This window comes from Anabrus simplex, chromosome 14 (assembly GCF_040414725.1).
Source record: "Anabrus simplex isolate iqAnaSimp1 chromosome 14, ASM4041472v1, whole genome shotgun sequence".
Taxonomy (NCBI): domain Eukaryota; kingdom Metazoa; phylum Arthropoda; class Insecta; order Orthoptera; family Tettigoniidae; genus Anabrus; species Anabrus simplex.
The window spans coordinates 96,512,920-96,538,802 of NC_090278.1; the positions used below are offsets into that span (position 1 = coordinate 96,512,920).

General features: G+C 43.0%; 2 protein-coding genes across 2 annotated transcripts in view; one reads left to right on the plus strand and one right to left on the minus strand.

The window, feature by feature from the left end:
- Positions 1–25,883, minus strand: part of LOC136885539 (uncharacterized) — a 392,796-nt gene that overhangs the window by 333,201 nt on the left and 33,712 nt on the right. The window lies entirely within an intron of this gene.
- LOC136885533 (phospholipid-transporting ATPase IF) overlaps positions 20,436–25,883 on the plus strand; it is a 266,970-nt gene continuing 261,522 nt past the window's right edge. Inside the window, exon 1 of the mRNA XM_067158138.2 lies at positions 20,436–20,569. Coding sequence (XP_067014239.2) covers positions 20,567–20,569 — 3 coding nt within the window. The 5' untranslated portion in view covers positions 20,436–20,566. The remainder of the gene's footprint in view (positions 20,570–25,883) is intronic.

A 25,883-nucleotide genomic window follows, 5' to 3' on the forward strand; every position in this document is an offset into this window, starting at 1 on the left:
TTATTTTGCTTTCCCGTAACTCATCTCCGTTAATGTCCAAGGTTCGAATCCATGTGACTCATAGATGCGGTGTCCAGCGACCTCACACACCCACACTGCTCTAACCTTGGGTAAGCAAGGTAGTGACCCACTTAACAAGGCCACTTCCTACGTTCAGAAAATAACTTTGTACCTGCCAGGGGGTCTAACTTCGAGGTCATTGGCCCCTGATGACATGGCATTGCGTGAATTGCACATAACGTACCAAATGACTAGAATGAAGATATAAGTGAAAGTAAAATAGGCAATAAAATAGAGGATACAAATCTAGTTTTAAAATGGTGTCGAATTTCTCTTCGCGAAAATGATCATAAATACGACTTCAAATAAATGAAACTCAAATTAATAATTTACATCTAACCCAAACCAAACCCTATGGCATAACAGGCCCGAAAGGCCTGCAGATTACGAGATCAGGTGTGGTCAGCACAACGAATCTTCGCGGCTGTTATTCTTCAGTTACTACTGATCTGCATTCAGGGCAGTTGCCGAGGTGGCAGATTCCCTTCTGCTGTTTTCCTAGCCTTTTCTTAATCAGCTTGGCTTTCTAGACCGGAATTGCCGTCTCACCGTCAGATAACTCCTCAACTGTTATCACGTAGAATCAGTGGACCTCGATCCAGGCAAAAATCCCTGCTCTGACCGGAAATCGAACACGAAGAGGCATGCCCGCCACCCGTGTATTTTTAATACCGCAAGTTCCCCTTCTGCCATTGGATACGGGGTCTTTGAAGGTTTTGTGAATTTAGTTTTCACTCGTGAGTCATTTACGAATATCCGTCCCAATTTTCGTGTATAGGAAGGGGAGTTAGAGGTTCGAATAAATTCCCAAGGGAGATGTTCAGTAAATTTCCAATTTCTTTGAAATCATTTAAGAAAAGGCTAGGAAAACAACAGATAGGGAATGTGCCACCTGGGCGACTGCCCTAAATGCAGATCAGTGGTGATTTGATTTGATTTGATTTGATTTGATTTGATTTGATTTGATTTGATTTGATTTGATTTAATCTGATCTGATCCCTGTGTTTCTTGCAATGAAACATTTTGTAACCAGTATTAAAGGAAGCCTTCAGAAATTGACATATTTCACGTCCGCTAGATGAAAGCGCCATCAATCTTCCACTTTTCTTGCTGTGTTCTTTGGCTTTAACAAAGCACTGGCTCTATAGTGTATTTGGTTTTAGTACAAGATCTTTTGACTAGCACAGTTTACAGTTTAGCTTAGCATAAGTTAGTACAAGGGCATATCCTTATAGTTTTGTACTATAGGTTTAATAGTTCAGTGTAGATGTAGTTTTATTTACATGCATATGTTGGTTATTGTATCTAATTCGTCTTTGTTTACCCTGTCTCAATGTAGTTCGGGAAAGACAAGTGGCAAGAAAATCACTTTGAGATCAGTGGAGTATCCCACCTTGTAGACCATAACCTCCTTCCTGTACCAACCATTAGCTGTGAGTAAATTTATAATTTCCTCATTCTCTTATTGTTAATCATGTATTCTCGTTTTAGTGTCGGAGGTTGTTAGTAAGTGGATCTTTGAAGGTTTTGTGCATTTAGTTTTCACTTGTGATTCATTATCGTTTCTGAGTACGGTATTACATTTAACGCGGGCTGTATTGCATCAAACACTGGTAAAATAGGTTAGGCGATGCTCACGTGATTTACGAGCGGTCGATTTCGAAATCGAGCCGTGCGGAGGATAGTCAAAGAATATTCTGAACAAAAAACATTTCAAAACAGTGTGTTACACTGTAGATGGCTCTGGTTGAAATACCGGTGTATACCCATTCATGATAGGCCATCCTATTCAACAGCTTTGGCATAGCGCACACTAATTTTCATTTGTGGATATTACGTCTAACGGGACTGGAGCAAAAAAAAAAAAAAAAAAAAAAAAAACCATAAAGGGTGAAGCCCAGCTCCACTGAACTTTGCGAGGTTGTTCAGGGAGACGTTGGTATGCGGGACCAGTGGTTTCCGGTTGTGCCTTACACCGTAATTGCATTTCTTTTCGTCTGTTGCGTCAGTTTTGTGCCTGTATTGCACTTGACAAACGCCGGGGTGTCAGAATTTTGTGCCGCAGGAGTTCTTTAAGCCAACGATGCCGTGATCATGGTAGTCGACATTTTGAACGACACGTGTAAGCTAACAGCTCTGCATTTGTTACGTACTGATAGAACAGATTGAACACACTGTGTACGTGTTTGGTCTCTGTATTGCACATTATACACTTTTTCACTGATATGTCCGCACTATTAGCTGCCGTCGTCGGTTGCCCGGTACTGAGAATGGCAGAAGGACTGGTATGTAGTTGAAATAGTGCATACACCTCACCTCCATGGGGGGCGTGCCTGAAAAGAGCTGCGCCACCTCGGGATGAGAGCACGAGCTTACTTTACTGATATGAAGGTATTTTCACAAGAAACAACGATGATTGGAGTAACAAACCGAATAAGTCGTAATTACATTATTACTCTTTAACGACCGACCGGAGACCACTCAGAAGGTGTCCCTGTCCGAAAGTTTGTCGCACACGTTCCATTTTTTTTGTTATTTATGTCTTTTAGGAATAAAATGCGGCAAAGGAGTCAAGAATTATATTCACCTAGTGGAAGAGGTTGTTGACATTGCGAAAAGGTACAACGAAAACACAGTTCGTTACGTTAATCTGTAGTTTTATTTGCAAGGCAACTTAATTTGGGCATTTAAATAACAACAGAAAATTAAGAAGCATCACCTAACATTCCTAGTTCTGCCAATTAGTGTCACAATGAAAATAAATCGAGAATCGCAGTATCTCTTCGCCACACGAATAAGATGAGTCATGGATATGTTAGGAGATGACAGAGCGAGTTCATATCGTTAGTTCTATGCTCTGTATAGCCTAGGTCACACTTGGCGATATTCTAGCTCCGAGTTCTCGCTGATAGTAAAATCGCTACGATAATTTATGTCACATTACAAAGACTCTAGCGAGGTACAAGCAGCGATAACATTGTGTTTCTGCGTTTCAGTAGACTAGTTTGCTGAGTTTTGTGTAATTTTCGTGGTGTTTTATAATAATGTCGCCTGTTGGATTGCGGTGTAATGTTATAAGACGTTTGTTAATACTTACAGTGCATGAGGTCAGTCGCGAAACAATCAAGAAAACGTAAATGGGTGGGTGACTGGATAGAAAGTAGGGGTCAGCTTGGAGCCTCCAACAGCTTTCTGCAGAAGATCCGAAAGCGTACCGCAATGTTCTTGCAATGCCCTCGCAAATTCGATGCCTTGCTTGAAATGATTACACCACTTATTGTAAAGCAAAATACGAAATTGCGTATGGCGATCTCATGCAGGACAAAATTGGAAATAACACTACGATGCTTGGCTAGTGGTGACAGCCTAATGTCTGTTCTGCAATACGTCTTTTAGGTTTTTTTATCTTCTTCTTGACCTCATCTAATGTAACCGTAAATCCCAACTCGTTTAATTCACTGATAATTTTAGAATAAGCATTGTCTCGACGATCTCCTTTCATGTAATCACAGGTCGAAACGTCCCACAAGGCCTCATACTTCCGTAAAACCTCCAGAAATGGTATTATCTGATCACCTGGCCACTTTATATTACTCATTTTAAATGATAACACTGGAAAGTATATTTATAAAGTGTTTCAAGCTAAAACTTCTCGCTACTGTGCACTCCCTGTATCAGCGATTACGCTGTCACACAAGGCGACGAGTCGCTGCGGGATGATCACGTGACTAGCTAGCAGCGAGAAAAGTTAAACATGTCCAACTCTTCTCGCAGCGATTTTCCTTCTCGCTGGGCTTACTGCGAGTAGCGACTTTTTAAATAACACTGAGCGATTTAAACAGCGAGTACTTGTTGCTAGCTGACTCGCTGCTACAAAATCGCCAAGTGTGACCTAGCCTGTCTGTACTAGATTAGACGAGAAACGAGCTTGCGTTCTTATAGCAATGTTCAGTATGTACTATGGATCACAAAGACTGATGATACTGTGTGTAAGGGGCAAAAACTTGTGCATATACCTGTTAATGGCAGGCACCTTCCCTACTGCCAGTCAAAATTGAATTGTGCAGTTATTATAATAAAAGGCCGTTTTCCTAATGCCAGTCACAATTTAGATGGGTAAATTTGTTTATACGGCGGGCACACTTGCCTACTGCCAGACACAATCGGCTAGGGGACTTTTGAACAAAATTGCATGCTGCCTTGTCTTCTGCCAGCCAAATCGACAATGGTAGGCCCTCATATGCTAATGCCAGATGCACAGGTGTTGGAGAAGTTCCCAAATCCTACTGCGAGTAAAAGTCGATGTGGCGGGAATTGATAGCAATTGGAGGCGCTCATCCTACTAACAGTCACTATCGATTTGTAAAGGATTATTTATAATGGTAGACCTTGGTAGACCCCCTTCCTAGATCGCTAAAAATCGACTTCAGTTAATATATGTGAAACACTATGCACGTTCACCATCCTGCAGGAATTAATTTACAGATTAAGTGCTGTTTAATGATGCGTCTATGGACAAACGGATTGTACCGCAAGCGCCACTTTTAGCGATCTACATTGTTAATCCTATGGCATTTTCTTGTATCTCATCTATTTATGATTACATTGAGTTAGAAACGTTGAATAGGGCGTAATTTGGGTACAGTTTTCACACACTGCATTACTTTTCAAATACTTGTGTGACAGCTAGAAACAGCATTTGGCACACATATTGACACTGGGCGGTCCAATGTTCGTGCCGAATTTGATGATTCTGTCTTTACTATAAGTGTGTCAAACGATGATATATACGTGTTAAAAGTGCAAAATTTACGTACAATTGAGAAATACAGGCAAATCTAACGTATAGAGATACGACAAAAAGCCATAGGACCAAAGTTGAAGCTCACCCCAAGTTGAACCGAGATTGTGCCATCCGTTCTGTGATACGACGTACCGTTTAGCCACCAAATACCTCGGAAGGAAAGTCTGCACCGTCATTAAAATTACATTCATAGTTCGATATTTTTCAGGGGTAAAAAGTGAAAAATTTAAACACCTTGAAAATTTTTCCGTCGGTTACAGGCTAAAAACTACAATTTAGTCAAATTTCAATTTTCTATCTTGACTGGCAGATTGTGCTGCCATCTCGATTGCGGGGAGAAGGGTAAATATGAGGAAATGTTTAAGCCCACGAAACCTATATTTTATCGCTTTGGATAAGTAAATCCGACTGCGTTCTTATGCTGAACCCGAAGTTTGACCCTCCCCCCCCCCCCCCAGCGTGTCCGCCTCAGGGAATTTTCAGCATTTTCTATTTTTCTAAGCACCATGAGGTCACCGGCTTCTTTGATACCAAGTTTTAAGTTTCTAAGATGCCTGGAAGTGCTTCATTAATTCATGTCTCTTTGCATTGTTATACATTTATAAATAAATAAATAAATAAATATATTTATATACGGCATATAATATCTATATATATAAAATAAGAGTTTTGTCTGTACATTGCTCAGAATTTGAAAATAGTGGTATTTCTGTATCGGTCATGTCCATAGTAACAAGAAAATGCACTTTTTACATTTCCGTAATTTCTGTCTGTCTGTCTGTCTGTCTGTCTGTCTGTCTGTCTGTCTGTCTGTCTGTCTGTCTGTCTGTCTGTCTGTCTGTCTGTCTGTATGTACACGCATCACGAGAAAACGGTTGAAGAGAATTTAATGAAAATCGGTATGTGAAGTCGGGGGATGAGCCTCTACAATCTAGGCTATAAATCATTTTACTCACGCTGAGTGAAATGGTAGTTTAGGGGAAGGCCTAAAATTGAATTCTCAACTATTTATATTATTAGTGGTCGTATTTTAAATAAAATGGGTATGCAAAGTTGGGGAATAAGTTGCTACAATTTCGGCTATCAATAATTGTATTCACGCTGCGAAAAATTGTAGTTTAGGGGAAGGCCTAAAATTTAATTCTCAAATATGTTGTTATTAGTAGTCCAATCTTGATGAAAATCGGTATGCAAAGTCAGGAAATAAGTCGCTATAGTCTAGGCTGTAAATTATTTTATTCACGCTGAGCGAAATGGTAGTTTAGGGGAAGGCCTAAAATTTAAATCTCAAATATTTCTTATTAGAGGTGTAATCGATGAATGCTACATAACTAAGGTTATATAGTATTAAATTTCCTATTATTCATGTCTTATACATTTTTACCGTACTGGCTATGATCACAAAGATATTCGTAAATTTGGATTTTTGTTATTAAGTCCATATCAGCGCCGAGTAACGAGAAAATGGGTAAACAGTATTTAATGAAAATCGGTATGTAAAGTCGGAGAATAAGAAACTACAGTTTACGGTATAAAATATTTTACAAATCACAGAGTCGAAAGAAAACTAAATGTGAAGGCCTACAATATAGAAATCTCATAACATTGATCAACAATAACATTACATTGACCATTGTTTGTCGTGATGTGCTTTGTGGCTTCTGTTACCCATCATCTCCGGTAGATAGGATTACTGCTGCGTACAGAGTATTTTTTATTTGATTTACGTCGCACCGACATAGGTTTTATGGCGACGATGGGATAGGAAAGGGCTAGGAGTGCCTTAGGCCTTAATTAAGGTACAGGCCCAGCATTTGACTGGTCTGAAAGTGGGAAACAACGGAATACCATCTTCAGCGCTGCCGACAATGGGGTTCGAATCCATTATCTCTCGGATGCAAGGTCACAGCTGCGCACCGCTATCCACACGGTCAACTCGCCCAGTCGTACAGAGTGTAACAGCCTGCCTGAATATTGATGGGAAGTAGCTGGGGAGTTAGATAACTTTCTTAAGCATGCCATTCCCCTGGTTTATAAATTTTTTGATACTACTGGTACGTAACACACTGGATCGTCATAGCATTCGGGCTATTCAACCCCACTTTTGAGGCACTGACTGGAATTAACAGTGTGCATATTTAGCAGAATAATGGCAGATGAGTGTTCATGGCAATCTGAGGCCTGGTCATCCCAGCTCTGGAACTTTGGACAATATTAGATTGGCACCTCCATCTAACCGCAGCACTGTTCGTTAAAAGTAATAAAACGTGCGGCTTTCCATTTGATCGAGTATTTTATATGATAGCATTGCTTCTAATCGCTACATTCATACTCACGTTTTTGTAATGACCTATGTTGATTTCAGTTAGGAAAACCACAAAGTCAGTCTTTCTGAGAATCCCGTAGCGAAGCACGGGTACATCAGCTAGTATATATATATATAGATCGCTCCAGACCGACTTGCACTTATTAATATACATTTCTTCTTCTCCAAGTGCCATGTCCTCCAAGAACATCAATCAGTCATCCATTGATCTGCGTGTAGGACTGTCGCCCAGGTGGCCGGCGGTGGTGGTGGTGATTATTGTTTGAAGAGGAAGTACAACTGGACAACCATCCTCTATAGAACACTAATCAGAGATAAAATGGAAGAAATCCGACATTTCGAAAAATGAAGGCATCGACCAAAGAAGGACAAGGGTGATGAGGGGCGTGAAAATGAGAGACTCCCCAGTCCTCGAGTGCTTTAATATCGTCTGGATCGGAAAAGAACAAGAGTTGACCAAGAGAGATCGGATAGGATTGATGAAAGTGAGGAGCCTTGTACAAGTAAGTGGAAGCAATGCCAGGACTCAGGTAAGCGACCCGTGGTCGCCAACCTCCCACGTTGAGAGCCCCTGGGGCCTCTTTTACTTGCCTCTTACAACAGGCAAGGGATACCGTGGGGGTTATTCTACCGCCCGGACCCACAACGGTTGCCCATGTGGCAGATTCCCTGTTAGTTTTCTACCTAGTCAACTCTTAAATGACTTCAAAGAACTTGGGAAGTGTATGGAAGATTTCCCTTAATAAATTATTTAAATCCCAACTTTATCTTCATATTATGATCTACCTTTTAAAAGCCCCACTCAAACTTATTGCTCTACTAATATCATTTCACGTCTTCTCTCCACTGACAGCTGGAACATATGGCTTAGTCGAGCAGCTCGTCTCCTTACTTCCAAGTCCTCCCAGCCCAATTTGCAGCATTTTCGTAACACTGCTCCTTTGTCGGACGGGCAACACCTGGGTTGAAGGTATGTCATTACTTGAGGAAATGCCTGTATTTATGGCTCTTTGACACGTGACGGCTCTCCTTGTGGCTGATGACATCATGTGCACGTGTTTTTATTGGCTACCATCAACAATATCCGTGCTTCGCGTCCGAAATGAGAAAATCATTCTCGTGAAACATTTAATTTTATGAGAAATTGAATATATCCAGCGTGGTATGAATTCTGATATCGTAATTTGGTGGAAGGAATACCAAGGTATGGAAAGCATCAAAATAGTTAACCGAAAGGGAAGACGAGGGAGTTAATATGGTGGTTGATGGGAGTATGTAAGTACAAAACCATTTCTCCCTTCATTCCCGGCCTTTGTCCAAATTATCTGGGTCGACACTAACGTGGATTAGCGCCGGTTTTATGGCCTTGTGTTTGGAAGGATGTATATATTTGCATGTTTCTGTAGTGTGTTATATAGATATGAACATATGTATTAAAATAATCACAATGCCCAGTCCCCGAGCTTGGGAATTAACCAAACACGGGTAAAATCCCGGTTACACCGAGAATCGAACACGAGGCCTTGTAGTGAAAGACTCCCCCTGTGGATGGGGGCGGTAGAATAACACCCACGGTATTCCCTGCCTGTCGTAGAAAGCGACTAGCAGAGGCCCCACTTGCTCTTAACTTGGTACTGTGGGTTGGCGACTACGGGACCTTTAGCTGAGTCTTGGCATTGCTGCTAGTTGTGTCAGCCTCCCTTGGTCAACTCTTGTTCTTTTCCGACCCCGACGGTATTATGTATTTACGTGTGGAGGCCTAGGGAGTCCTTCGTGAGCCTTGTCTTCCTTTGGCCGATACCTTCATTTTTCCAAGTGTCGGATCTCTTCCTGTTTTCTCTCTGATTACTGTTAATAGAGGATGATTGCCCAGTTCTACTTCCTCTTAAAACAACAATCACTACCACCACCGTGAGTTGTCTGAGAGACCATATATAGCGTAACAAAAACTAAGGGTTGGAGTCGATATTTAACACGTTGGCAATCTTTTCGCAGGATAAAGAGATAAACTTTGTCAACCTAATATATTCATCTTTTGCATTTCTTATCGTCCATTGACAATGTTTACCTGAGCCTTGCAAGCCCCGTTTGAGTCTGACATTCCCTCGGTCTATTGTAACTATATTGCTTTCTCATAACCCGAGCAGTATTCGGAATATGTACATTCTCGCCACCTTTCATTGTCGTCTTCTCTGATGCACAGCGCATAACCGCATTAGAGAGCGCTGTTTTCCAGTAAATACAGTCACGCCGAATGTTTTCTTTGGTGCGTAGAGAATCTAATGTTTGTCAACATACTGTGTGGTGTATGGTTGGGCACTGCATACATTAGCGCCTGACGCTCGTCATTCTTTCATGCGCAAATTGGCTTTAAACCTTGAAGTTATGAGGCTGGTTTGTATTACAATACTGCCATCGCGAGACACAAATGCTAATTTGCTGATTTTATTTTGTTAGTATTTCAACCTCGCACGAGCTGAGATAACTTCTATCGCGACGATGGGATAAGAGAAGACTACGAATAAAAAGGAAACTACGGTGATCTTAATTTAGGTACAGCCCCAGCATTTGCCTGGAATGAAAATAGCAAACAACAGAAAACTATGTACAGAACTGATGACAGTCGTGGTGTTTCAGGAAACCATTCTACAGTTGGAGAATGAGAAGGGAAGGGTCATTAACGGGATGGAAATTATAGAATCCATTGATTTCGCAAATATAATTATATCGTCGGAGAGAAGAATCCGTAAGTCTAACACACAGATTAAAAGATCGGGGATTTTAATCGCGTCTGATCAGTTCTTCTGCCTCGGGGACTGCGTGTTTGTCCCAACACTCTCCTCTTGATATTCGGACTACACGCCACAGAAACACGCAGTAGTGATTACATCCCGTCATATAGAGTTGGCGTTAAGAAGAGCATTCGGCCGTAAAACAGGACAAAATCCACATGTGTGACGCAGTTCGCACTCGCTATCCCCCAGGTGTGGGGAAAAAGCGGTAGAAAAAGATATCGTTTTGTTTAAATGTAAATACAGAAGATGGTACTATTGTTCAAGACTGTGAATTAAAAACAAAATCGTGTTAAATTTCTCTTCCGGGGAATCATATAATCATAAATGTATGTCTTATATGTCTTCCCGTCATGGCCATGCATCAACAATTGCTAATTTCAGATGGCCGCCAGTCATAAGATATAGCCAGTCTGGTTGCTAGGTAACATTGTCTGACCATCCATCCACACCTTACATCACAGCCTGCACGGTTGCTAGGTAACATTGTCTGACCATCCATCCACACCTCACATCATAGCCTGCACGGTTGTTAGGTAACATTGTCTGACCATCCATCCATACCTTACATCGCAGCCTGCACGGTTGCTAGGTGACATTGTCTGACCATCCATCCACACCTCACATCATAGCCTGCACGGTTGTTAGGTAACATTGTCTGACCATCCATCCATACCTTACATCGCAGCCTGCACGGTTGCTAGGTGACATTGTCTGACCATCCATCCACACCTCACATCACAGCCTGCACGGTTGCTAGGTAACATTGTCTGACCATCCATCCATACCTTACATCACAGCCTGCACGGTTGTTAGGTGACATTGTCTGACCATCCATCCACACCTCACATCACAGCCTGCACGGTTGCTAGGTAACATTGTCTGACCATCCATCGATACTTTACATCATAGCCTGCACGGTTATTAGGTAACACTGGCCATCCATCCATACCTCACATCACAGCCTGCACGGTTGCTAGGTAACATTGTCTGACCGTCCATCCATACTTCACATCACAGCCTGCACGGTTGCTAGGTAACATTGTCTGACCGTCCATCCATACTTCACATCACAGCCTGCACGGTTGCTAGGTAACATTGTCTGACCATCCATCCATACCTTACATCACAGCCTGCACGGTTGCTAGGTAACATTGTCTGATCATCCATCCATACTTCACATCACAGCCTGCACGGTTGCTAGGTAACATTGTCTGATCATCCATCCATACTTCACATCACAGCCTGCACAGTTGCTAGGTAACACTTCCGTTACACATTTGTTGTTCAGATTACCCCCAGCCATTAAGACATATTTATGTCAATATCTTTATGCTTATCTTCTACTCGTTAAACAAAAGAAGAAACCATTCCAAATTGTTGATTACAAATACTGAGAACAGACCTCCGGTTTATACGATATGCTTTGCTCAAAATATCCCCAAAAACGATATCTGCATTTGATGGTATCTTCTCGTGAATCAGGCCTTACCGTTTTGAGGCAAGAATCGGAGTTTCTTAGGTTATCGGAAAGGAGTGAAGCTCTTTTAAGCCAAAGCATAAACCACAGCGTAAAATTCGTAAGTAGTTGAATGTTTTAAGAAGGTTGTTGAAGATGTTTGGGCGTTGCTACTGCTCTTTCACGCAGCAGACCATGCAACAGCATTTTGTTTATACATGACCTCCGTATCTAAGTCATATAATCTTTGGAAGGCGGCACGCCATTATCTCTTTTTATTGTTTAATAACCCTGATGGAGTCCTCAGATGTGAGACAGAATCACGCTGTCATGTTCTTCGAGTCTAACTTTAAAAATATGAAATGAGGACACACAAATATATCAAAGTCAAATATATGTGTGTGCTATGATCATGGAGAATGATCAGCTCCATACTCGGTCGTCTTTGCCCCTCAAGAATTAACCTGGTACACTTTTTTTGGAGTAGGCTGACTGAATCTTAGAGGCAAGTGTCTCTCCAAAAATAAGGCGCTACTTTCTCCATTTCTACAAGTAAGGTGAGGAGCTATATTTTTCATCCTATTGTACACAGTTCAAAAATTAGGAGAACGTGTTTTGTAACGTCTGGTATGTGAATATTAATTTGATAGATGGGGTTCCAGTGGTCTTACAGCATACCTTGAGACCTTAGCCACTCAGGTATGTCAAAGCGAAGTTATACTCCATCTATAGGCGTAGCAATGCATCAAAGTGCCAGGTGACCCCTCAAAACAAAGTGAATAGCGATGCGTCCGTGTATCGTTGTGAGGTACACAGACTACTGCGGTCATTTGAGCACGTTGTACGTAAACCAGGAGATCCCAACGAGGTTCAAGTCGCAAGGGCCGTCACTTTGATCCAGGAAGGATGGACTTTTCGTCGTGTTAGTGTGGATCTCAATGTCTCTTCGTCAGTTATTCACCGCTTGTGGAATCGCTACATTGAGACAGGTCAGTTCACAAGGTGGGTTGGACAAGGTCGTGGACGCTAGGTAACCCCACAGCATGACCGATATTGACCTTCTGTGCGTCGCGGCGTCGCTCAGCAACTGCCAAGAACTGCAACACGACCTCAGGAGGGTCAATGGAGTCACTGTGTCTGAACAGACAGTAAGGAACAGGTTAAGAGAAGTGTCCTTACGACCCAGACGTCCTGTTCGAGTGCCCCGTTTAACGCAGCAACATCGCGCAGTTCGCCTTCTGTTTGGCTGTACCCACGTCAACTGGTAATTTCGCCAAGGGAGACCTGTGTTCACAGACACAGCGTGATGGACGCCAACGTGTATGGAGACGCCGTGGTGAGTAGTACATGCCAAAAGTTGTCCAGGAAAGCGACCGATTCGGACAAGGTTCTGTGATGGTGTGGAGTGGTCGTACGGATCATGTCGTCGTCCGTGGTAATCTTACGGCTGCGGGGTACATCGAGCAGATACTGCTACAGCATGTGTTGGTTGCTGCATGTGGTGTTGGCCCTGAATTCGTACTCACGCACGACAATGCCAGGGCTCATGTAGCGCGGATCTTGAGAGCTGTCTTGGGAGAACTGGACATTCAAGAGTTGGAATGGCCAGCGGTGAGTCCCGAACTTAATCCCATCGAGCATGTGTGGGATAGGCTTGACAGAAGTGTTCGTGGGCGTCCTGTTCCACCACAGACTCTCCAAGACCTCGAACAGGCTCTCATTGAAGAATGGGACCTGATGCCGCAACGTGACCTCTGTCGACTTATACGGAGCATGCCACGTAAGTGCCAAGTTGTAATAAATGCTCGTGGAGGACATACACCATACTGAAGCTCTCCAGATGTGAAAAAAATCCACCTGGAGGACTGATATCGCTTTGTTTTCGCTCCTATTTGGACATTTCCGTTTGTGTTCTGAAAATGAACGCGAATCCATCGATGTTCTTTTGTGTACTTCAACGGTAAGGAATAAAGTTTTAGTTGGTAATATTCCTGGGTGTGAGGTATTGTTTTGTAGAGCGTTGCATACGTTCAAAAACATGTTCCCCTATTTTTTTAAACTGTGTACATTGAATTTCCTTTAACGTTGGTTACTCCTTCAAGACTGATTCATAACGGTGGCCACCTTCGCCATTTCCCATCCTTGCGTCGCGGAAAACTTTCAGCGTGTTAATGTGAAGTTTAGCCACTAGAAAAAAGTGTCAAATTTTCCTTTGGAAAACCATATAATAATGCGTGTCGCCGCCGAAGAGGCCAGATGCCGGTCTTTCGAATTGACGCATGATAGGCGATTTGCGGGTCTGTGAGGATGGGGCTCTACCTATGATGAATCTCATAATGCTGAAGACGGCACACACCCTCATCCCCGAGCCATGGGAATTAACCAATGAGGGTTAAAATTCCAGACCCGGCCGGGAATCGAATTCGGGACCCCACGGACGAAAGGCCAGCAGGGTAAGCATTTATCCATAAAGCCGGACAGGAAAATTCAAATGATCATAAACTATCTTTCAATAAATGAAAAAGTGATAGCGATTAATTTGTTTGCATCAGTGGTGGTGATTATTGTTTTAAGAGGAAGTACAACTGGACAACCATCCTCTATATAACACTAATCAGAGAGAAAAACAAGGAAGGGATCTGACACTTCGAAAAATGAAGATACCGGCCAAAGAAAGATGAGGGTCGCGAAAATGAAAGACTCCTTAGGCCTCGAATGCTCAAATACCGTCGGGATCGGAAAAGAACAAGACTTGAGCAAGGGAGGTCGGACTGGATAGATGAAATTGAGGAGCCTGGCACAAGTAAGTGGAAGCAATGCCAGGACTCAGCTAAGGGCCCCGTGGTCGCCAAACCACGCTCCAAAGTTCAGAGCCCCTGAGGCCCCTTTCAGTCGCCTCTTACGACAGGCAGGGGATACCGTGGGTGTTATTCTACCGCCCCCACCCCCAGGGGGACTCAGCTAAGGGCCCCGTGGTCGCCAGCTCACTCTCCCAATTTGACAGGCCCTTTTATGACAGCAGGGGATACCGTGGATGTTATTCTACCGCCACCACCAACAGCGGGAGATTATTTGCATCATTTCACAAAGATAGGTACAGAGGGTTTTTTCAGGGTGCGTTGGTGATGCTGAGACTTCTATAATATCAGTCATGGCCGTTCATCTGTACATCACATCGCAGCCTGGTCCGACTCGTTGGCTGAACGGTCAGCGTACTGGCCTTCGGTTCAGAGGGTCCCGGGTTCGATTCCCGGCCGGGTCGGGGATTTTAACCTTAATTGGTTAATTCCAATGGCACGGGGGCTGGGTGTATGTGTTGCCTTCATCCTCATTTCATCCTCATCACGACGCGCAGGTCACCTACGGGTGTCAAATAGAAAGACCTGCACCTGGCGAGCCGAACCCGTCCTGGGATATCCCGGCACTAAAAGCCATACGACATTTCATCGCAGCCTGAGTGGTTGCTAGGTAACAAGGCGTCACACATTTCCTATCGCTAATTTCGTGACGCAAATTTTCACATGACCCACAGCATAAAATAAGACTAAGTCAGGGAATTTGTCAGTGAATTACACTGGGATAGGAGGAACGGGGAGAAGTGAATCTTCTTAATATCGACTAGGCATGTCTGGTGCTCATCATCATCATTGTACAGTTCCAGTTTCCCTGGGTACTGTTTATGAGCCTCTTCCATTCTTCCTGTCCATATACAACTTGTCATGGAGAACATCATCCACTGTCCATCCTCTGGTAACTACATCAACCTTGATCATGTCCATCCATCGGGTTTTAGGTCTTCCTGCAGCCCCTCCACCTGTCTTTCCAAATTTATTCTGGCTGTTCTTGTAGGCTCCATCCTCATCACATGCCTGAACCACCGTTGTCTGGATGTGCCGATTCTGTCTAATAGGGATGTCTGTAAGCCGGCTTCTTTCCTCACCTCCTCATTTCTTAACTTGTCCATCTAGGTCTTCTGGATGGTGGATCTAAGAAATTTCATCTCTGATGCTTGCAGTCTTGGTGAATCTCTTTTTGTGAAGCTGCACGCTTCAATACCAGAGGTCAATATTCGTATTAAATAGATGTTAAACTTCACCAGTTTGGCCGGTTTTGGAATCATGTCATCCCGTAAAAGTGTTTTTACTTGTTGGTAGAATTCTGATCCCTTTTGCACTCTGAATTATCACTGGAGATTACACTTCCAAGGTAAGGAAAACTATCCACACACTCTAGCTGATGTTCTCCTAGTTTTACACTTGCTGGACGCCCTTCTCTGTTGACTGCATCACTGTCTTGATCTCGCTGATATATTCCTGGAACTGGGTCTGGTCTTGCAGGGCAGAAACATGCGGAGCGCTTATGGTGAGAACCACTGTAAGTTGCGTAATTTCAAAACATCCCTTCCTTTTACAACAAAATGTTTTTTCTCAACTACACAGATAAACATCGAATCATGGATATATATTTTAGGCTCCTCTCTATATAGGTCTAATACGTCCAACATCAGCATCTTCAAAAAAAAAAAAAAAAAAAAACACGCCTTTACGTCCACAAACGTGGCGTCTGGCGCACACTGGTTGCCTGGTTACGAAGTCTGTTTCTTGTCCACGCTCATTTCAGATAGACCCCCATATCCATGTTAAAAAATGTTTACATACGTAGGTCAACTGACAGACAATCATTAAACTATTCGCTTAGATGGTCTATTTTCATGTTAATGAGAAGGATATTGCCCTCGTTTACAAATGTGCGCGTTTCAAAAGGAAAGCATGTTTATTCTATGAAAGATGTTGAAGTGAAGAATAGAGTAATAGATAACTCGATGTATTATGATCGCACTGTTAATACAACATATGAACACAAAAGTCTAGTTACAAAACGCTTAGAAAAGAGGAAATCGCTGTCTTAGTTCAGTACGGCCCTATTTATAAATTTTAACATTAGAACTTGGCGTATGTGTGTATTGTGTTACCGTTGCAACTTACAAACTTACAAATGATGATGATCCAAGTCAAAAACAAACCAATCTATACGTTACCTTTGGAATTTAAAATAATAATAATAATAATAATAATAATAATAATAATAATAATAATAATAATAATAATAATAATAATCTGATTAGACACAGGCCTATCATTATATTTTATCTTGTAATCTTAAAATGAACGAATAATAATGATAAATAATAATGTTATTGGTTTTACGTTCACTAACTATTTTTTACGGTCTTCCGAAACGCCGAGGTGCCGGAATATTGTCCCGCGGGAGTTCTTTAACCTGCTAGTAAATCCACCGATACGAGGCTGACGTATTTGAGCACCAACAAATACCACTGGACTGAGCCAGGGTCGAACCTGCCAATTTGAGCTCAGACGCTCTACCGTCTGAGTTACTCAGCCTGGCATTTAATAATACTGGTCCGACTACTGTACATAAAGGAGAGATTTACCCCAGTTTTTTCCCAAACAGATATAATTCCTCAGAAAAATGTTCCCTATATAAATATAAATGACTATATTGAGTTGGTTTTCGAGTCCTTCTTCTCACAGCTACTGTCCAGTTCATTGAAATTTGTGATTACGTACCTAACGTTCTGATAATATCGCCGCAAAGATGTGCTTTACAAACTGATATTGCAGAAGTTTTTCCTGAACAGATTCGCGGCGAATCTTGTGAATGGAGAGGAACAGGTAAACTCAAACTCGACTAAAATATTCAAGTTGGAATGCAAATGGCATGAGCGTTGAATGACTGCCTTTGGAACTGACTGATGTAGCCTGGCCACATCATAAAATTGCAATTTTCAATCGCAAAAGATGATATTATTATTAATTCCTCTTTATGGTAGTGGCCAATATCTATAACAACTACTGTACTCGCACGGCTAAAGTTCACTTCTTTTGGAGCGACTTCCGTCAGCAGTTCCGTCTTCTTTCTTTTTCTTCGATCATTTTTGGACTTCGCCAAGTGGTCAGCCACGCGGTTGCTTTTGTCTTACTATTGTTTACTTAAACAGGCTTGTTAAATTAATTCTAATTCATATATAGATGACCCTACTGTCCTAGTACACGGGTTGTCATGATTACAGTGGTGGCGGAAAACTATCCACGCGAATTCTCGTTATCCTGTACCCGCAGCCCAAAAACATATCTATGTTACAAATGGACCAGAATGCATGCATGTTGTAGTCTCATTCTTATTATTGTGGTGATATGTGCTTCTGTAAACTGCGTTCAAAAATAGTTATTATTGAGATAAATGTTTAAATATTTTGGACGGTGAAATCTGTTCCCGTCCGCTCTGTCGTGTAGTGGTTAGTGTGATTAGCTGCCATCACTGGAGGCCAAGGTTCGACTCCCGGCTCTGCCACGAGGACTGGAACGGGGTCCACTGAGTAGAGGGGCGGTAAACGGATTGAGAAAGAAAGTACTGTATTCCTCATCCCACAGGTCCGTAATGAGTGGGTGACGATCTGCATGTGGTATCGCAATTTGGTATTCTAATCCCTGTTCGTTAGGTGCTTCATTTGCTAGTTTATCAGGCTTTATATTGTTCAATGGCGGTATAAGAGTTAAACAACAGAGAGTCGTCTTCTATATCATTTTATTTATGGTGTAGATACGGAGGTCACGGAAAACCTGAAGGTTACTGCATGGCCTCCTCTGTCAAGAATAGCGTCAACGTTCTAATGTCCTAATGATCGCCAAGCTTGCCCTCCTTCATAGCAATAATGATGTCCGACTCGGCTGAATGGTCAGCGTACTGGCCTTCGATTCACAGGGTCCCGGGCTCGATTAATTCTGATTAAATCTTCTGGCTCGGGGACTGGGTGTTGGTGTCCGTTCCAACAGTCCTCTTCATATTCAGGGAACATACCGCCACAGAAACACTCAATAGTGATTACATCCCTCCATACTGTATAGGGTTGGCGTCAGGAAAGTCATCCGGCCGTAAAACAGGGCCAGATGCACATGAGCGACGGAGTTCGCACCCGCGACCCCACAGGTGTGGGAAAAAGCGGTAGGAAGAGAAGAAGAATAAGCAGTTCTCTTTTGGTGTTTATTTTATTGATAGATGTTGAGTTTTAGGAGGAATGCAAACAATAGTAGGAACTATGAGGAATGAAAGTGTAGAGTGACAAATTATACTTAATGTGAGGTTGTGGTCGGTGACTATTGCTTCAAGAGTCCGACTCGTTGGCTGAATGGTCAGCGTACTGGCCTTCGGTTGAGAGGATCCCGCGTTCGATTCCCGGCCTGGTCGGAGATTTTAACCTTAATTGGTTAATTCCATTGGCTCAGGGGCTGGGTGTTTGTGCTGTCCCCAACATCCCTGCAACTCACACACCGCACATAACACTATCCTCCACCACAATAACACGCAGTTACCTACACATGGCAGATGACTCCCACCCTCATCGGAGGGTCTGCCTTACAAGGGCTGCACTCGGCTAGAAATAGCCACACGAAATTATTATTGCTTCAAGAGGAAGTACAACTGGGCAACTATGCACTATTATCACTCAATTAGAAGGAAAATGCAAGAGGTCTAATCGGAGCTGAGCTTGAGAGTGAACGGGCGTTAAGTCCACTCACTAGAATATGTCTTCTGATTTCGTGCGTATACCTTCTACTTTGGCTTATTTTCCTTTTAATTTCGCTCTTCTGTCCGTAAGTTTAACTCTCCAGCTACGCTCGCAATCGACGTGAACTTCGAATGTTCAGCTTGATGAACAACACTATTCCTTGTTTTCGTCGCCAGCTTTATACCTGAGAAGTATTGGCTGCAACACACTCCAATTCAAGAGTTTCTTCCGGTGAAAAGTGTGATTGCAAATGAAAAGAGGGGGCGGGGGGGGGGCAATTTTACAAAAACAAAATAAAGAGAAACTGACATTCAGATCTGTAATTTACTTATATAAATGTCATGACCCCCCCCCCCCAGCCCGCCTGGTGGCCATGATCGTTAAGGCGACGAAGTCTAAACGGTCTGAAAAGATTTTCACCATCAGAATGTTGCTCGGCAGGGTAGGGGAGGTGGTGATATACAATTTCTAATCACTAGATGGCGTGCCAAAAGCCTGGATTAAATTCCAAACCTCTCCGCAGTGCTCATATGGAGTGAGGGCATATGACGCTGTTGGTGGTGATTCGTCCGTCGGATGGAGACATTAAGCCTTGAGCAGACTCCTTGGTGCTATTCATCAGGAGTAGGCTATGTACCGGCACCGGGTTTCTCCCTCTCCCTGCTATCATATATCACTTCATTCATTTCATCTCATTATCTCCTGTGATGAGGTGGACGTCAAGAAGGGCATCCGGTCATAAAAACCCGCCACGACAGATTCCTCTCACCTCCTACCCGACCCCGTAGGGTACACTACTCGGAGGCACCTTGGATTGTTTTTTTAATAAATAACTGGAAGTACAAAACTACTGTGGAAGCAACTAGTGCACTCTTCTTCGTCATCATAAAATGCTCTTGTTGCCTTAATTATGGCACTTTGTTGTGACCCACCACTTTTAAACGTCAGGGAGGTCTTGCATCCGGCATTTTTCATGCTTTAGAGTATACTCTTTGAGAATTTTGGGACTGCCGTGCTGAATCTAATACTTCGACGAATTAATGTGTCGAGGTGATTATTGTTTTAAGAGGAAGTACAACTAGGGAACCATCCTCTATATAACACTAATCAGAAAGAAAATGCGGAAGGAACTGCGGGTAGTGAGGAGCCTGGCACAAGTGGAAAGAGTGCCAGTATTCAGCTAACCCACGCTCCCGCCCCTGAGGTACCATTGTGGCCGAAACCTGAATAGCGAAATGTTACATGAAAAAGAAGTAGTAGTAGTGGTAATGCAGTATGCACCTGGGTGAGGGTGCAGAGCGGCTATTGAGGCCGCGTTACCGGCGATAAGGTTATCTGTGGCCGACCCTGAAGGCAGGCAGGACTTTCCTAAGCCACTCACACTCACGCAAGGTCAGACAGCGCCTGCCACTACCTCAGTTTGTCCACAACTCGCGCTGCCGGTGGATCCTTGTGACTGCGTGTGGTGTGTCAGTGAGACAGTGACAGTCAGTTACATCATGGGGTGCAAACATCTTGTCAACAGTTCCTGCACGTAATGGTCAGTACCACTTGTTCATTCCTACCCTATTCATCTGTACATTTGATTGTGAAACACCCTTGTCACTAGGTTATTGGCATATTAAAAACACGAGTTTTTTTTTTTTTTGCTAGTGGCTTTACGTCGCACTGACACGAACAGGTCTTATGGCGACGATGGGATAGGAAAGGGCTAGGAGTAGGAAGGGAGCGGCCGTGGCCTTGGTTAAGGTACAACCCCAGCATTTGCCTGGTGTGAAAATGGGAAACCACGGAAAACCATCTTCAGGGCTGCCGACAGTGGGCTTCGAACCTACTATCTCCCGGATGCAAGCTTACAGCTGCGCGACCCTAACGGGACGGACAACAAGTTTCAGGACATTCTTGTTCGTTCTCGAGACATGGTACGCACAGTACTTTATTATTGGCGTCGGCACGTGTCAATCTGGCGCAGTATGTATGCCTATTCATTCTTGCGCGTTTTAACTTTCGTTGGCAAGTAAGTGAAAGCAATGCCAGATTCAGCTAGGGGCCCCGTGGTCACCAGTCCATACTCCCAAGTTTTGCCACCTCTTACGACAGGCAGGTATACCGCCCCTGCCCACAAGGGGATCGATTGTTGACAATAGTTTCCCTAGCTCAGTTTGAAATTGCTCCCCCCTTACCTGTGTCAGGATCCTCACTATCCGACCTCTCTTGGTCAACTCTTGTTCTCATTCGGTTTAGAGTCTTTCATCTTCGTGGCCCTTGTCTTTGCTGATATACATTAATACTTGGAAGGAGTAGATCTTTTCCTTTTCTCCCCTCTTGATCAGCGCTAAGAGATGATGGTTGCGTAGTTGCACTTCATCTTAAAACAGTAATCACCACCACCACCGCGACCTGGTTAAGAGTCTGGGCTCGAATTCTAGTATAATGAGTTGACATGTAAATCCAAATACCCTTGTTAGTAACTTTAGCCCGCCTGGTGGTGTGAAATCTGTATGGTCTGTGACCGTTCTTAGCCGGTTCGAGTCCTGTTGGTCAAAAATAATTTATCCTGCAGGATAGGAGCGGTGGTGGTCTCTAGATTCCGTGCCGAAAGCTCTTCGCAGTGCTTGGGGCTACTCGACAGGAATACGGTACCGGGTTTGACCGTCTCCCTTTCTGCTGTCATAAAACTCGTCATTCATTCATTCATCTCATCATATGAGTGTGACGTCAGGAAGGGCATCTGGTCGTAAAACTCGCTGCGAAGATTTATCTCACGTCATATGCGACTCCGTAGAGAAACAGGAGAAGGGTTGGACGTACACCTTTGTTAGTAAGTTAACTATTGCATTAAATAACACATTTTGCAGGATGAAATGACCTTGTTCAAGTTAAATGTAACCTAATAGACATTATTACTACAGATCTGTGAGCTTGTTTCCCGATTCCTTTTTTTTTTTTTTTTTTTTTTTTCGTCTCGTCGATAGTAATACCTCACACACACTAAATAAATAAATAAATAAATTTAGAAGTACAGCGTCAGCTAGCGTGTCCATCTGGCTGCCTGTTCGTCAAATGGGACGTTTCGTTTTGCTGTAGGGCTGCTAGACGGCTGAGTAAACCTAATGTGGATGGCTGAGTTTTTATGCATTTTCTCGGGTAAACACCACATGTGTCTCTAGACATCGTACGACATCGAATGGGTTTTTTCCCGCTCTTCAGAAATCCGACTTCTAGGAGCAGTGTCGTGAAACGTAGGCTATTTGTTATTTATTTACCATATGGCTGGTAATGCCGGGAGTATCCGAGAACATGTTCCATCCACCTGGTGCGTATATGTTCCTGTTTGACACCCATGGACGAGTTGCACATCTGCGTGTGAGATTATTATGATACTCAGGTACGAAAGCGTGAAATTCCCCTGTGGGTGAGGGCAGTAAAATAACACCCACGGTTTCCCCCGCCTGTCGTAGGATGTGACTAAAAGGGGCCCCAGGTGCTCTCAACTTGGGAGCGTAGAATGGTGACCAGGGGGCCCTTACCTGAGCCCTGGCATTGCTTCCACTTACTTTGTCATTCTCCTCACTTTCATCTCTCCTATCCGACCTTCCTTCATCAGCTCTTGTTTTTTTTTTTTTTTCGACTCCGACTGTATGAGAGCACTCGAGGCGTAGGGAGTCTTTCATTTTCATGCCCTTCGTGGCCCTTGTCTTCCTTTCGCAGATATCTTTATTTTTCAAAGTGTCGGATTCCTTCCATCTCTAAAATGGCGTGTGGGTTTTAGTGCCGAGAGTGTCCGAGGACATGTTCGGCTCGCCAGGTGCAGGCCTTGTGATTTGACTCCCGTAGGCGACCTGCGCGTCGTGATGAGGATGAAATGACGAGGACGACACATACACTCAGCTCCCGTGCCAGCGAAATTAACCAATGATGGTTAAAATTCCCGACCCTACCAGGAATCGAACCCGGGACCCCTGTGACTAAACGCCGGTACGCTAACCATTTAGCCATGGAGCCGGACTTTTTTCTCTCTGATCAGTGTTAATAGATGATGGTTGCCCAGGTGTACTTCCTCTTAAAACAATAATCACCACCACCACCTCGAGACAGTGAAATACCGGGCGAGTTGGCCGTGCGCGTAGAGGCGCGCGGCTGTGAGCTTGCATCCGGGAGATAGTAGGTTCGAATCCCACTATCGGCAGCCCTGAAGATGGTTTTCCGTGATTTCCCATTTTCACACCAGGCAAATGCTGGGGCTGTACCTTAATTAAGGCCACGGCCGCTTCCTTCCAACTCCTAGGCCTTTCCTATCCCATCGTCGCCATAAGACCTATCTGTGTCGGTGCGACGTAAAGCCCCTAGCAAGAAAAAAAAAAAAAAAAAAAAAAAAAAGGAGACAGTGAAATTCTATGTCAGTACAAGGGTCTGCTCATCGGACGGACCATTCACTATCAACAGCGTCATATACCCAATCTACTACCAGTACCACCACCTCGCGTACCCTGCTGGAGTCAAGCCGGCTATCTGCAGTATCATGGCTACCAGGCGGGCAGTAACGTAAATAATTATCGAGGTATTCTACGAGCTGGAGACACTTGCGACTAGACTCCGCTCGGCCATTTCTCGAGATAAACACATTGCCGAACGCAGTATCCCTTACAAGAAGGGGAGGGATACGCCTACCTCCCAACAGCGAGCTTGGTTTGGAAACGTGGTGCAACATGCGTTCTCATCCACTTGCTCTGATCGGATGAGAATATTGCATAATCGCGTCTTCACTGATTCTCCTAAAAACATATCGTGCTACATTCCGGTTACCTATTCAATGTTATTATCGGGCGAGTTGGCCGTGCGGTTAGGGAAGCGCAGCTGTGAGCTCGCATCCGGGAGATAGTGGGTTCGAACCCCACTGTCGACAGCCCTGAAGATGGTTTTCCGTGGTTTCCCATTTTCACACCAGGCAAATGCTGGGGCTGTACCTTAATTTTAAGGCCACGGCCGCTTCCTTCCCACTCCCAGCTCTTCCCTGTCCCATCTTCGCCATAAGACCCATGTGTGTCGGTGCGACGTAAAGCAACTTTCTTAAAGTCAGACAAACAATAAGCTGTCCGTATATTTTGGTGTCACAAATACCGAAATTTTATCCAGTGCTCACCTAGACTCTGAATCTGCTATCATTCTATGGTGCCAAGGAATGTAATAAAAGATATGACACGAACGTGACGCACTACAGCCATTAGTACTCGTAATTCCGAAATGTTGCAGAATATCAAACGTTAAGAGAAGTCATCACAATATGTTAATTCTGGACATTTGCTTCCCAACTTCTAGCATTCACAGACATCAAGATCTAAAGAAAATGAAAGCAGACGGCAAAGACGCGCAAATAAATAAATAAATAAATAAATAAATAAATAAATAAATAAATAAATAAATAAATAAATAAATAAATAAATAAATAAATAAATAAATAAATAAATAAATAAATAAATAAATAAATAAATAAATAAATAAATCCGAATCCATCCTTCTAACACAATTTATACAGCGCACAGATATTCTTGCAGATAGCAACAGTTGTATAACTCGTTCATCAATCAAATACAGTCAGGGAACAGGCAAAATCAGAGCACAGAGGAACATATGGCACGTATTACTGAAGAAAAAAGAAACTAACAACCTTGCATGGGTTACTGCTGTGCTTATTAGGCTTATAAAACTACGAGAATAGTTTACATTCAAAACTTAAGAATACAGTTCTTTAGGATAATAACTATTTCTAAGAGGAATACTATGGATGGTATTACAAATTGAAAAAGAAAACTAAAACTGAATTACTACTCAAATACCTTTTGAACTTGCAGCAGGAAACGTGGAAATTAATGAAATTAATGAAAGAAATGAAGTATCAGCTACTTTCCTAAAAATAGCGCAAGGATCCATTAGGTAGGATCTTGGTGGAGATTATTAACGAATCCTTGGCTACTGGTATTTTACCAGACGAACTACAAGCAGCCAAGGTAATTCCAGTTTCCAGCGGTGGGGATAGGAAAAATCCAAGTAAGTTCACGCCTATTTCTATCATATCTGTGGTGGCTAACATTCTACAATGTGGAAACGATAACAAGAAGAACGATACTGACATGTTTGAACAATAACATATTATTTTTCAATTCACAATATGGGTTTAGGGATAATTCGAACACAAGGGTAGCAACAGTTAAACTCAGAGGTTCTAGACAATAACATATTTCCGCAACAAAGCCTGTGGATCATAAAATACCTCTAGGAGTTGGGGGGGTAGCTTTAAAATGTTTTTGATACTACCTTTGTGGGAGAATACAGCATATTATTATGGTGTTCCACAGGGATCAGTTTAAGGACCGGCATTGTTCTTCATTTACTTGTAATTTAAAATGCTGCATCATACAGTTTGTAGATGACACAACCCTTTTCTATACGGGCAAGGATGTACGCTCCATCATAGGATACATGAAGAACTGTCCACCTTCATGTGCCTGAAACGAGCTGCACCACCACACGGACTTACTGTTTCAAAATGCTTTCAGGGGAAAAATAACCATCAACATTTAGAAGACTTATTACATGATCATCTCAAAAAAAAGTGTCCAATGTAGAACATTGTAAAGTCTGTGTAAACGATACTGAAATAAAAGAAACCAATAAAGTAAAATATCTAGGTCTGATTGTCGATAAGAATTTGAGTTTGCCAGCGCACCTAGCGGGACGGCCTTGAAACTGAGTGTATACACTATGAATTATGCCGAAAGTGTCAGGTTCGAAGTCGCCTTTAATTAATAAGTGGTTACAGGAATTTCCCCATTTCACATCGGATGGTAATATTA